The sequence below is a fragment of the Homarus americanus genome, unplaced genomic scaffold, assembly GCF_018991925.1.
Source record: "Homarus americanus isolate GMGI-L3 unplaced genomic scaffold, GMGI_Hamer_2.0 scaffold40856, whole genome shotgun sequence".
NCBI classification, from domain to species: Eukaryota; Metazoa; Arthropoda; class Malacostraca; order Decapoda; family Nephropidae; genus Homarus; species Homarus americanus.
This window is the reverse complement of record NW_024734615.1, coordinates 7127955-7142427: the sequence shown is the minus strand read 5'-3', so window position 1 is coordinate 7142427 and position 14473 is coordinate 7127955. Positions and strand designations below refer to the sequence as shown.

The 14473-nt window shown below is 37.6% G+C and overlaps 1 protein-coding gene across 2 annotated transcripts in view; it reads right to left on the bottom strand.

The window, feature by feature from the left end:
* Positions 1-14473, bottom strand: part of LOC121870410 (oxysterol-binding protein-related protein 6-like) — a 65023-nt gene that overhangs the window by 47469 nt on the left and 3081 nt on the right. For both annotated transcript variants that reach the window (XM_042372247.1, XM_042372248.1), the window contains exons 2-4: positions 1095-1223; positions 591-669; positions 250-377 (exon numbers count right to left, since the gene is read on the bottom strand). In XM_042372247.1, coding sequence (XP_042228181.1) covers positions 250-377; positions 591-669; positions 1095-1199 — 312 coding nt within the window. In that variant the 5' untranslated portion in view covers positions 1200-1223. The remainder of the gene's footprint in view (positions 1-249; positions 378-590; positions 670-1094; positions 1224-14473) is intronic.

The following is a 14473-nucleotide window of genomic DNA, read 5'->3' as shown; positions in this document are numbered from 1 at the left end:
TTTATTAACACATAGGATATGACTGCGTAAACTATGAACAATGAACACTACTGTACAGTACATCCTTGTTCAATACAGTTGTAACTGAATACTGCTGTATCAAATGAGGAAGTATTCATTGTTATATTCTACACAGTACAGGTACAGTACAGTACATTATTATCTGTATCATATATACTGTACTGTAATATGCACTGTAGTGTTTAGTGTAAAATTTTCTTCAGTTATACAGGTATACAGTATTCCTACCTTATGCCATCCCTTAAGTGGCCATTTGCGACGTTTAAGTAGGAAACCTTCAAATTTACGAGGGACCAAATCAAATCTCTGACCTTCTTTGAGACCTTCAAGAATTTCCCATTCACCTTTCTTGCTTCCTGTAAAAAAGAATGAAATTAATATACAAATACTATAGCTGCCAGTAGTTATTTGAGCAGAAGGGTGGATTTTCTTATATTATTCTGAGATGTGTGAGCCAATGAAGAGGATCAAACCATAAATCCTCTACGTAACTACAAGTATCATGCAAGATCTCTATATAAGTATACAGTACTGTATTTCTTACAAATACTGTATTTTAAAACACTTACTGGTTTTATGGGAGCTATTTGGTGATCGACCTGCATCTTGTGACTCCGCTGATAAGCTGTTGGTGTCAATACTCTGGTCCTATGGGAGTTAATTGGCTATTGTGAATATTCATGACTCAGTGTTGGCTTTCAAGTTCATAACCTACCAATAATTTTTTTTATTAAGGTTTACTTTTCTAAATCATGAGCCCACACAGAAATATTACAGCATTACTACAGTAAGACATTATTGGTGTAATCATAGTTAATTTAAGTGCCAGCTTTCAGTAAAAAATGACCATGCCCACTGATCCCACAGTTCTAAAAGAAAATTGTTTAAGTTGTAATGATGGTTTTGAATCAATCTATCTAAAACTACTGTAGAAGATTAGCTGCACTCACATATTTTGGGTGAATACAAACACAAATATATACAAAAACACAGACATATGGACCCAAAGACCATCTACTTTACTACCTTATACAACTACCATATCATGGTCAACTATGTATACAGTGTCTTACCGACTCTGAGCCAGGGGGTGGTGGGGGCTTGCCTTTCTTTTTCTGTTTGGATGATTTGTTGTTATAACTAATGGAGTCCATCCTTACAAGCCGGTTGCTAGACATTTGTTTTTGCTACCAATAAAACATCTGAAATACAAAGTACTGAAATGAAACAACATATCATAGACATGGCATCTGACTTTAAATAAAATTTGTGTTCCTAGTTTAATGTGGTTCATTTATGCCTTACCTACCAAAGATGAGCAGAGAGGTACTACAAGTTAAAGAGTTTAAAACTAGCACTGACACTATACAGTAATGTATATTAAGCATATTTCTGTCACAGCATTGATGTTAGGATTGTAGAAGGTAACTATTGTATAATGTACAGTAAATCAACTGATGTGACAGTAGACAGAGATGACGATATACAGTACTGCATTCCCTGGTGTGGATTAGCTAAAAAAAAAAAGAAATTGCAAGAATTATTTTTATCTTGAGTTTCTAAAGTTGAAATTCTAAAAAAAAAAAAAAAATTATGGTACCGTAGCTGTATGAAATAATTCAAAACACAATATCCAGGAGGTTTCTGGGTTACGAACGGGTTCCGTTCCTGAGGACATTCTTAAGTCAGAACACACGCTATGTGCAGACCGTACTTACAGAAAATTTTTTAAAATCCCACTATATCATAGCCCAAGTCCTTATATAGTGTACATTTAAAATCACATGATTTAAGACAGAAAAAATAGAATGACAAAATACAGTAAATTAAAAAAATAAAAAAGATCATCAGGTAAATACTTGAAATACTGTAAATTTCAAGTTTAACCTTGTTCGTATCGGCGGGAGTTCGTAAGTCGGGGACCCCCTGTATCATTATTTATGAATTAATGGGTATTGGTCGTGTAACGATGGACACGATTAGTGGATAGGTTTGCTTTAGGTCATTTGGGTTACCACAGGGGGCATAGAAACACATCTCCACAACTGTACCAATGAAAGCAACTTTGTTAAAGTGTTATGGTGGCACTTTAAGTTTTTTGTGGACATGAGCTTATGCGTGTTGGTTTTAAACAAACTGAGCAGATGAGAATATCTGCCAACGCGGCAGATTCTTCACAGGAGTACAGTATTTACAGTAAATATTTAATTTCTTAACGTGCAAAGCATGTAGACATAATTTTTGTCATATCAGTTTTCATCGTGATTTACAACGCAATTTCCCACAGCCTTCATGCCCTGCCCACTACGTTGGTTTATACAAACTAAAGAGATGAGAACATTCGGCGGTGCGGTAGATTTTCTGAATATTATTTAGGGTAAAAAATTCATTTCTTCACGTTCTCGCCTTTTTTTAAAATACTGTACTTACTATAACGATAAGAACATTTGTGTTATGTTGGGTAAGCTACCTGAGAAATTCTGTAAGTTTGATCCATCAGTCCAGCTGGAGATCAGATGCTATTCGGTCTAGATGTAATCATTTTTACGAGGAAAAAATTGCCGCATGGCAACCAAATTTTCAAAAAGCACGAAGATGACTTGAGGCTAGGCTCGTATTTTTTCTGCATTTCATTTTTTTTTTTTTTATTCAGATTATTTGTGAAAGGATTTTTCCAGTATTATTTATCTGTGTGTGTTGGGCATGTGTGTGTTTTGTGTCTGTGTGGCTACACATACAGAGTATTTACTTTTTTTATTGTTGTTGCTCCAGAACTTATTTGTCCCAAGAGGAGAAAACAGTGCCGGGCTTTAAAGCAGCTAAGGACAGGCTTGCTCTGGAGGGGTAATGCTGAGGGGGATGCTAAGCTGAAGCTGCTCCTTGTGTATCATTCAAAGAATCCCAGGGCTTTGAAGAACATCCATCCAGCCTTCCAGTCTACTGGAAGTGCACACCAAAGGCCTGGGTGACTACCACAATCTTTTATGATTATATTTACAATTATCTGTCACCATTCATTGCATGGTACACAGTAGCTAACAACCAGTCAAACAAGTGCCTCCTGTTGTTAGACAATGCCCCTCGCCACCCACACACTATGGTTGACTGGTGTGACAACATCAAGGTAATGTTTCTGCCTCTGAATACCACCACACTGCTCCAGTTCCTTATTCAAGGTGTCCTAGCCACATTTAAGGCTTACTACACAAGCCATACAAAGGCACTACTGGTGGCAGAAACAGACAGTGGTGAATTGTCTGTATGAAATTTCTGGAAGGTATACATCAAGAAAGGCCTTAAGAACATTACACAGGCCTGGGAAGAAATGTCACCTGTTGCAATGGACTGAGTGTGGCGACAGCTTTGGCCTGAGGCTGTCCATAGCTGCTTCCATGAAGTCACAGAAGAAGAAGTCACTGCCTGAGCTCCTCGTCTTATGAGGAGAACCTCAGCAATGAGGACCTGCTGGAGGAGCAGGAAGCAGAGGAGTCACACGCACCTTCCCTACTTTAACTTAGGCCAACCTTGAAACAATTCGGGGTAACATGCGGACCACCAGCCAGAGTATTTTCGACCTGGACCCTGATGGTGAATGCAGCTTCACGGTGAGGAATGGCTTGCAGGAATTATTCAGCTGCTACACTGAGTTTCGCCAGCAGAAGGAGGAGTAAGTAAAGCAGGCCAAAGTCACCAATTTCTTCAAGCCTGTTAATAAGTCTCAGCCAAATGAGCCTCAGCCATCAACTTCATCAGTCGTCTGTGCCCTTTTCCACAAGAAAAAGCATCATCCAGCTCCTCAGCCAGTCTCCACCTGCATTAGGGTGGTCCAAAAATTAAAAGTTGGAATTTTAATTTAGTCACATGTCGCCCTAATACTTTTACCCAAAACATGTCTACAAGCAAAATTTCAGTTCCTTATCTCAATATTCAGGGGTCCCACATTTTGTGAGCAGTGAGGGTGAACTGCTCTCTGAAGAGGAAGATCTTAACGAGCATAAATGGCCTTTGCCATCCATCTGGCATGGTGGAAGGCCCCAGGTGCCCTGGTCTTCACAGCTGCCTCTGGAATTTCCCCCAAGATGCTGTATGACAGGACAATGAGCTCCTTGTAATCGTCCCTGAATTTTGATGACTAAAATAAATAAATGTTTTGCGGGACCCCTAAACATCATCCAATTTTCTTCAAATTTTATACACAGCTAGTGTACATGAAGTGCAATGAGGGCACCATGTGCTCGCTTGGTTCAGACAACTTTCAAATTTTCACCCTATAATTTGGACCACCCTAACCTGCATTCACTGGGTTTGAGGAATGAAGACTCAACGGTTCAATGATAACGGTCTCAATTTATGTTTACATTCTTTATTTAATGATTATTATGATTGATTCATATGTCTGGCATATTTTCTTGCTTGCCAGTGTGCACAACAGAGATATGTCAAGGGTAGATGGGAGTTTATGAGGGTGGCCAGTCCCTAACATCCCAAATTTGATATTTTCTTATGGGATGAATTGCTTCGATAACCATTGATTCACTAACCAATGACTTTTCACGGTTCCTTTATGCATCGGTTATCGGGGTATATGTACCTGTACTGTATACAGTCAAGCGCCGGTTAATGTCCTAGATACGTTCTTGGAAACGTGACGTTAACCGAAATGGATGTTGTCCCATCATCACATAAACGTTTTATTTATACTTGTGTGTATGTGGAATACTATATACGTACATATACACTTTTACTCTTAAATCACTACTGTAATGTGATACAGGTGATTAATATTTATATCTTGTGCAAAATACATGACGTTTATATTAAAATTATTCACTGTTTTACAAGGATTCCAGCAACGCCGGGCAGATGGGGAGAGAGAGGGTGGGAGCGAGCGAGGGGGCGTGGGGGGAGGGAAGGTAGTACGTTTGACAGTTGGCACAGGTCCAGGTCTAACGCGTGTATATTTATCAGTTCTTAGGTGACTAAGCTTCTCTCTTATAAAAAGCCAGTGAAATGACCTGGGTGAATATAATTAACAGAGCTGGGATTCTTGTAACATACTGATTAATTTGAATATAAACATGCTATAATTTACACTAGACAAAACAATTTTAGTACCGTAATCAAATTAGTACATGTGCACTCCAGCTTTGCACTAAGGTCATTTATTTCTATTACGTTTCTTTTAGTATGGTGTGTGCATGTAAATGGATGAAAATAAATGAAGAAATCTATGTAAATCTTCCCAAAAATACAGTTGAAAAACTTTTTTATAAAATGTACTACAGTACTGTACAGTAGTACCCCGATTTACGCTGTCAATTGAACCCACAGGGTACCGCGGAAAGTGAAAACCGCGTTAAGTGAACAACAGAACATATGGGATTAATTCCAATAGAGACTGGCCCGACCCCCAAACTCAACTTTTTCCGACACAATACCTATGTCGTAGTAAAAATAACATCTAAATTTTATGATGGTATGCTCACACAATTAATATTTAAGAGAAATACAGTCGCCAGGTTAATGTCCATTCAAATAATGGACTCAAATCCCCCCCCCCCCTTCCCAGCTCACTAGCTCCTACCTCTCTGAGAAATGTTTGGGTGAAACCACTAGATTTTAACGTTTAGTAATAAATAATACCTCAGACTAAAGTTAGGATAATATAATTGACATTTCTGGATTCCTTGTAGGTCAGGGAATATTTTGAATGTAAACTTCATATATTTTGCACAAAAGATAAAATATTTGGTTTGTGTAAACCAAATTATTACATTAGATCTAAAATTTGTATGTCTAATGCAAAATCCATGATGTTTATACAGTAAAAGTCCAAAAATCCGGATGCCAGAAATCCGGACCACCCGAGAATCCGGACTTTTCGAAAAAAAAATTTTTTTTTTTTGTATGTGCTCATGCGTGAGCACCACAGCTGCACAGCGACAACAAGCGACCTCGTGGTCGCCACTTTAAAACGAGCAATCAAACTGTGACAACATACCGTATATACTCGTCTATAACCCCCCCTCGTTTATAGGTCGACCCTGATTTTTTGACCAAGAAATCGTTAATTCATGATATTCCTCGTTTATAGTTCGACCCACGTTTTTGAGGGTAATGGAACAACAAAACCTTCACTAAAAACACTACGTCCTATAAACCGAGGCTCGCCGTGCCTGAAACACAAGTGCCGAAGGCAAATTGTTTACCATTTATTATTACGATACTTTACACTGAAACGCGGGTAGTTTCAACAAAAATATTGTATATTTCCATTCAAATATTTATTCAAGTCAATTAGGAGGGAATATTATTGTAATACAGTTTTTTAACTAAACCATTCGAAAACCGATTACGGTAACATCTTTTGAACGAAAGAAAGCGAAAGTCATTGTTTTCGTCACGATTTGATCCCACTTTCCACTGTAATATGTACGTAATTTCAGCAAAAATATTACTTTTCCGTGAATGTATTATATCAAGCACAGTATGAATAGAATATCAATGTAATATAACAGAATTTTAACCGAAAACTATTAAAAAAACGAGTAACATCTCAAGAACATCGGAAGCTTAGGTAAAGTCTTTTGTTTTCGTCATGTATTTTATCCTATTTTACATTGAAATACATCACGTTTCAGCAAAACTACTATTTATTTCCGAGAATATATTCATTCAGGCGCAGTTTAGGTAAAACATACGTGTGATGTAATAATTTTTTAACTGAAAACGATTCGAAAAACACGTACCCTCTAGCCCTGTTCAAGGAGAGGACTGGGAGAAGCTGTTTGGTGCTGCAGACGATGAAAAGGAAAATGATTTTGATGGATTTTAATGAAAATATTCAGAAATATGGTATCGTAGTATTTATTCAAGTCAATTAGGATAGAATATTATTGTAATACAACAGTTTTTTAACTGAAAACCATACGAAAAGCGATTACGGTAACATCTTTTGAACGAAAGAAAGCGAAAGTCATTGTTTTCGTCACGATTTTATCCCACTTTCCACTATAATGCGTACGTCATTTCAGCAAAAATATTACATTTCCGTGAATGCATTATATCAACCACAGTATGAATAAAATACCATTGTAATATAACAATATTTTGAGTCCTACTCTTTCCATTCACAGAGTACTGTACAAGCCCATAATAATGGCTCCTAAAGTAGATAAACTTCGTTGTGTTAAGAGAAAGAAGAACACGTTGAAATTGAGTGACAAACTTGAAATAATTAAGAAACTAGAACGTGGTGTGAGCAATACTGTTCTAATGGAAACATACGACATTGGAAAGTATACAATTTATGATATAAAAATGGCAAAGAATAAAATTCTAGAATTCACAGCTTTTTCATTATAACTGCTCGTTTTGATAAATGAAGCATGCTATATTTGCTAATGAATAAACTATCAAAATGTACCTGTTCATCTCTTCTTTATTCCTCCTTAAATTTGAATTTTAAAAGTACTGCCCGAGAATCCGGAAAATCTGAAAATCCGGACCAACCCAATCCCCAAGCAGTCCGGATTTTTGGACTTCTACTGTATTCAAAATGATCATCATATTGTAAGAATTCCAGCAATGTAAATTATATTCTGGCCGGGTAATTTGTATGAATTTTATGAGCTAAAACAAATATCTTCAGTAAATAAACAAAGAAATATTCTTCAAGAACACTATCTGTCAATCAAAATACCCCAACTCCGCCCTCCCTCCCTTCCTACCCCCCCACCCCCCACCTTCCCTCCCTACCAGAGAAGCGATTGGGAGAAAATAGTATATTTACATTTTTAGTAATAAATAATAACTCAGACTAAAGTTAGGATAATATAATTGACATTTCTAGATTCCTTGCAGGTCAAGGAATATTTTGAATGTAAACGTCATACATTTTGCACAAACGATAAAATATTTGCTTTGTGTAAACCAAATTATTACATTAGATCTAAAATTTGTATGTCTAATGCAAAATCCATGATGTTTATATTCAAAATGATCATCATATTGTAAGAATTCCAGCAATGTAAATTATATTCTGGCAGGGTAATTTGTATGAATTTTATGAGCTAAATAAAAAAATAAAAAAGAAAAATTATACTTCACCGCGTATATGAGTAGATGCACCGCGGAAAGTGAAAGTCCGGTTCTGGCAAGGTACTGAGTAATTGAGAAATCGCGGAAAGTGAAACCGTGTAAAGCGGGGTAATACTGTATGTATGTATGTATGTATGTATATATATATGTATATATATATGTGTATATATATATATGTATATATATATATATATATATATATGTATGTGTATATATATATATATATATATATATATATATATATATATATATATATATATATATATATATATATATATATATATATATATATATATATATATATATATACACACACACACACACACACATATATACTTAAGGCCTAAAACCCCCCATGCTCGCTCGCATGGGGGGGAGGTGAGGTGGTATGTTTGACTTGGCACCGGCCCAAGGTCTAACGAGTGTTTATTTATCAATTCTTCAGTGACTAAGCTTATCTCTTATAAAAAGCCGGTGAAATGACCTGGGTGAATATAATTAACATTGCTGGGATTCTTGTAAGATGTTGATTAATTTAAATATAAACAACCTATAATTCACACTAGACATAACAATTTCAGTACCGTAATCAAATTAGTACATGTGCACTCCAGCTTTGCACTGAAGTCATTTATTTATTTTACGTTTCTTTTAGTATGGTGTGTGTATGTAAATGGATGAAAATAAATGAAGAAATTTATGTAAATCTACCCAAAAATACAGTTGAAAAACTTTATATTATAAAATGTACTACAGTATTGTACACTAATGTACTACAATTTTTATCTCTTGAGCAAAATATATTATGTTTATATTTAAATTAATCTCTGTCTTGCAAGGATTTCAGCAATGCAAATTATATTATCCTAACTTTAGTCTGAGATATTATATAAAATAAACATAAAGAAATCACCAATCTTTTATCTTGAACATGAGGGTGGTGGGAAGACGGGGGGGGGGGAGGTGACAGAATGTCTGGGGTTTGTTTGTTTATTTATTTGAGATAAGATTTGACAGTTGGTGCTGAAGGCCTGCCTGCGTGTTTATTTATCATTACTTAAGAGTGACTAAGCTCTTCTCATAATTTTCCACCCAAACGACCTGGGTTAATAAAACTTACAGTGGAGGGATTCTTGTAAGATAGTAATTTATTTGAATGTTTTTTTTTTTTTTTCAATTTAAATTTTAATTGTTTATTCCTTGATAGAGGAAGCGGGATCCAAGTGCTGTCACTTGGTACCCCTGTACCATAACACCAGAAGCAACTGGCCAGTGTCACAAGTATATACAGTCATCCCTTGGTTATCGCGCCTAATTGGGACCCCGCTGATAACGAAAGTACAGAACCTATGGGATTTATTCTAATTGGTTCCAGGCACCAAAGACCCAACCCCAAGTTTCCCATTTTGCGACCATTTAGACCCACTAAATATATATATAATGTTATGGTAAATATCATAAACACACATAGGCATGGCTAGGTTTATTACAAAGTGATGAAAAGGGTACGCTTAATACTGTAGTCCACAAAACATGTAGCTATGCTTTTTTTATTTGGTCCCCCGTCATACGAGTCCGTTTTCTCTCACATCAGGAAGCCTGAGTCCTCCGTTTTCTCTCTTAATCTTAGAGTGCACCAGAAACTTTACTATTTTTAGTAATGCCACAGAATTTGAAATTGCAACTTGCAACTGGGGTTGCAATTGTTGAGGCAACTAGATATGTCTGATTACAGCAAATGTGTTATTGTCAATTTGTAGGTGAAAGATTTTATCCTCAATAGATGTAGGTTAACATTTCACCTGTAGGCAAATGCTTAAAAAAAAGCCTAAGGAAGGAAGCATATTTCTTTAACACATAATATCTGACCAGTATGGGGAGGATCATCATGTCTCCGTCAGGGGGTCATGGAGTGGTGGTCCAACAGGTGTCACTTTTGGGGGGGGGTACGGACGTACTGTATATGCGATCGGACGTTGATCGGTTGGACGTTAACCGGCGCATGACTGTGTAAGAAAAAAAGTTCCTCGGCAACCAACCTACAATAACTAAAATAATGCACTTCCATCTTATGTTAGGTAGGTTTCGTTGGTTTATCCTATGAACAATAAATATATTTGCCTTGCAAACACTGGCACCAAATGATTGGTCACTGTTGCTGCTGTTCTTGGAATTGTTTATTTAATTGAAGCGTTAATGTCCATGAAACGTCATTTGTCTCTCAGCATGGGTATAATAAACAAGCAATGGCGGCTTCCCTGATAGCTACCGCCCTGCATTGTGCAGAAGAACATTAGGGATAAAAAAAAAAGTATGAAAGTTGCAATTCCTCCACCAATTTCATTCTAGTCAAGAAGTAAAAAAAAAAATTTTCTGCAGAGGAAAATTGGAAAAGATTTGTTTTAGGTTGAACATGGAAATTACTAAAACTATAGGTTTTCCTTGTGCATTTATGTTGTTTCAAACAAATCTGACCTTTATTTTCGTGTAAATGATCAAATTTTTCTAGAAAAGCGACCTAACCTTACCTAACATCCTGTCATATTAAACAAAAAATACTTACAGTATTTTGATATCTGGCAGCTACCAATGAAAGCAACATTTTTCAAGTGTCATGGAGTAATTTTAAATTTTTGTGGACATCAGAGTACGCTCGGACCGAGTGGGTCGGTTGTAAACACAGTGCATATGACAACGCACGCCGACAACGGCAGATACCTAATGTTTGAGGGTAAATATATTAAAAACTAAGCATTTGCATGAGGAACATAACAGTACTCTTAAATATTGATTCATAATTAAAAAATTAGGGTTGTTAAAAACACAAGAAGATAGTAAATGGGTGAAAGACAAATATTAACCCGGGAGTTATCGAAAACTCCAAAATACTAAAAAAATTTAAATTTGCGATGGAAATACAACAAAATAAAGTTTTGGGGGCTCTTTACCTCTATATAAATGGAAATACCTGAATGAAGTTCCATGTTTGACCTAAAATGAATCTTAACCAGAAACTTTACCTAAAGTGGCTTGTTTCCACGAGTCTGACGTCTAAAGTATTACCATGTTTCATAAACTTGACAGACCCTGTAACAAGAGTTGTTACAATTGGAAAAAAAAAGTATTGTATTAAAAATATTATACAGCATAGTCTCGATTTACGCGGATTTCCTTTACGCGGCACCTGGCCAGATGCGGCAATTATTAGTTACGCGGTACATTCCATCATTTACGCGGGAAGTGGTGCAGGCAGGGTGCGCGCTAGGTCGCTCAGTCAACAAAACATTACCGAGTTCTTCACCCGCCACCCACCACAGCCAGCCCAAGTCAGTGATAGTGAGGATATGGACTTTGAGGGGTTTGACAAGGAGGCCCTGCTAGCCTCTGTGGTGGATAGTGATACAGGTGATACAAGTGATACAGGTGAGGGCCAATAATCTGCTCTCTGCCTCGGAACCAACCCCCCATCCCCTGTGCCCTTCCATCTCTTCTACTAACGTAAGTGTTAAAAAACCTAATATTATTGATATTTCTCTTAAATATTAATTGTGTGTGCATACCATCATAAAATTAAGATGTTATTTTTACTACAACGTACGTATAGTGTCAGAAAAAGGGTAGTCTAGGGGTCGGCCCAGTCTCTTTTTCAATTTATCACATAGGTATGTTGTTATTTCGTTTACGCGGACCTCCATGGGTTTAATTGACCGCGTAAAACAAGACTATACTGTACATTTTCTCTGATAAGATAAAACTAATAGTACCTAGCATTCAAACTACTTCAGTAGAATTAAAAATAATTTTGTTAAAGAGAATAACATACTGTAATGGTACTGCTTATTTGTCAGTTGCCAGGACTGTACTCTTTTTCCAGAATCTTTTCCACAATCTACTTCTACTTTGCCAGATTTCTGAAAGTACCAGGTAACTCTCTTAACTTAAATTATAACATGCACACGGTTTTCAAGACTGTTCCTTTGGTCAGTAATTTTCAAGTTGTGTACTGACCTCACTAGAGGAAAGGTCACGGCAGGCTTAGCTCCCGGGGATTAAATGTCAGTAATGGCTAGTGCTACGGGTGAACAGGGCTGTGCCCTTCTGTGGGCCGAGTTAGAGAGGGCCAAGGAAGAAATCTTGAAATTAGAGGAAGTGATTGCAAGGATGGAGGAAGAAACTAGACAAGGAAAGCCTGTGTCTGATGAAAACTCAGGTGAATGGAAGGTTGTGAGGAGAGGGACGACCAAACTAGTTTTTTTTTTTTTTTAAGGGAATTAGCCCACCCGGGTACAGGTCAAATGACCCACAACGGGGCCTGGGGGGCAAAAAAAAAAAGAACAGAAAGAAATTGAAGAAGAAAAAGGTTATACTGTGTTAATCTACACCAAGAAGATGCCGGAAAACCAGCCTTTTAAAGTGAGACAGATTGTCTAAGTATGGAAACACAGAAAAAGGCAGAGCATTCCACAGTTTGGCTGTGTGAGGAAAGAAGGAGGTACTATAACGGGTTATTCTCGTGTGACCGACATCCACAGAGAAACGGTGGGCACCGCGGGCAAGACTTGTGTTACAAGCCCACAGCCTTGCTGGCGGTACACAGGATGAAAAAACACACCAAGGTGGTGAAAAAACTCACTAAGGATACGACAACAGCAGCTAAGTGTACCAACTCTTTCAGTCCTTTGATAGACGAATTGGACGTTAGCATAGTCAGGGACAAGGCTGACAAGGAAGGTACGAAAACCTTAATTGTTGGTGACTCCCAGGTAAGGTACCTGGACAGAGCTTTTTGTGGTAAAAATAAAAATAGGATGAGGGTGTGCTTGCCAGGAGTTGGGGTGGGGGATATAGTTGACAGGATGGACAATATCTTGTCTGGTAATGGGAATAAACCCATTATCTGCCTCAGTGCAGGAGGCAATGATATTGGCCGGTGTAGGAGTGAAGAGCTTCTTGATAAGTTCAAGGCAGCCATAGAACGTATTAGGTCAAAGGGAGGGATCCCTATCATATGTGGTGTCCTGCCTAGAAGGAGAGCTAGCAATGAATGGTTGTCAAGGGCAGTTGGTGTCAACGGCCGTCTTGACGGATATTGCAAGTCAATATCAGTCCCATTCATTGACAACTGGGACAACTTCTACAGCAGAAGGGACCTTTATGTTAGGGATGGGGTGCACCTGTCTAGGGATGGGCTGGCTCTCTCGAGAGGGCAGTTCAAAAGGTGTCGAAGTCTTTAAACTTCTAGGAGAACATATGAGCACGGGGGTTGGGTTGACTGCATTGGGAGCGGGTAAACAAATTGAAAGGTTACAGGGAAATAGTGCTAGGAATTATGACAAAACTAAATTAGGCAGAGAGTTAAAACCTAAATGCGACAAAGAGAGGACTCAGAACATGACTAACTTAAATGTCTACTATACAAACTGTAGAAGTATGAGAAAAAAAATGGATGAAATCAGGGCGCTGGTATGTACCGAAAAAATCGATATACTGTACTGTACTGTAATAGCATTCACCGAAACATGGATAAACCTAGACTCACGTGAGTTACCTGTCGAATACCAAATTGCAGGTTACAAATTATTCCATACTGATAGCAGGTTAGGAAAGGAGGCGGAGTAGCAATCTATGTCAGGGACAATCTGAAGTGTGAAATAAATAAGGAAATAAAAACAGCAGAATACAGAAACAATTTGGATAGAATTAATCGTTGGTAGGGAAAAATAATCACAGGTGTAATATATAGACCTCATAATCTTGATAGAGTTAATGAGCGACTTATTTGGGATGAAATGCACAGGGCTTCCATACATAGCAATGTCTGTATAGTAGGCGACTTCAACTTTAGCTAAATAGAATGGATTGACCTTACGGGTAACTCAGAATCAGAGGATTTTCTTGAAACAATCCAGGACTGTTTCCTAAGCCAACATATAACCGAACCCACCCGGGGTAATAATATACTCGATTTAGTTCTGTAAAACAGAGAAAACCTCATTAATAATGTCGAGGTAGGGAACGAACTTGCTAACAGCGATCACCAAGAAATTAGATTCCAATTAGAATTTCAGAGCAGCCGCAAGGAAATTCCACTTAATTCCCAGATTTCAGAAGAGCAAACTTTGATAGTTTGAAGAGGCAGCTGAGAGAAGGGGTATCACACTTGGGGGTGAATTACATGACCTCACATAAGGTGACCTCACACAATGTACCCAGAGAGGGCGACTTCACCTTCCCTGGAGACCTGATGGCTGAGGATGACCTGATAACGAGATCTGAGGTTTCTGAGTTCCACAACAATTTAAATAATGAGTTACTTAATGCACAAAGGCAGAACATACTATACAGAAAACTC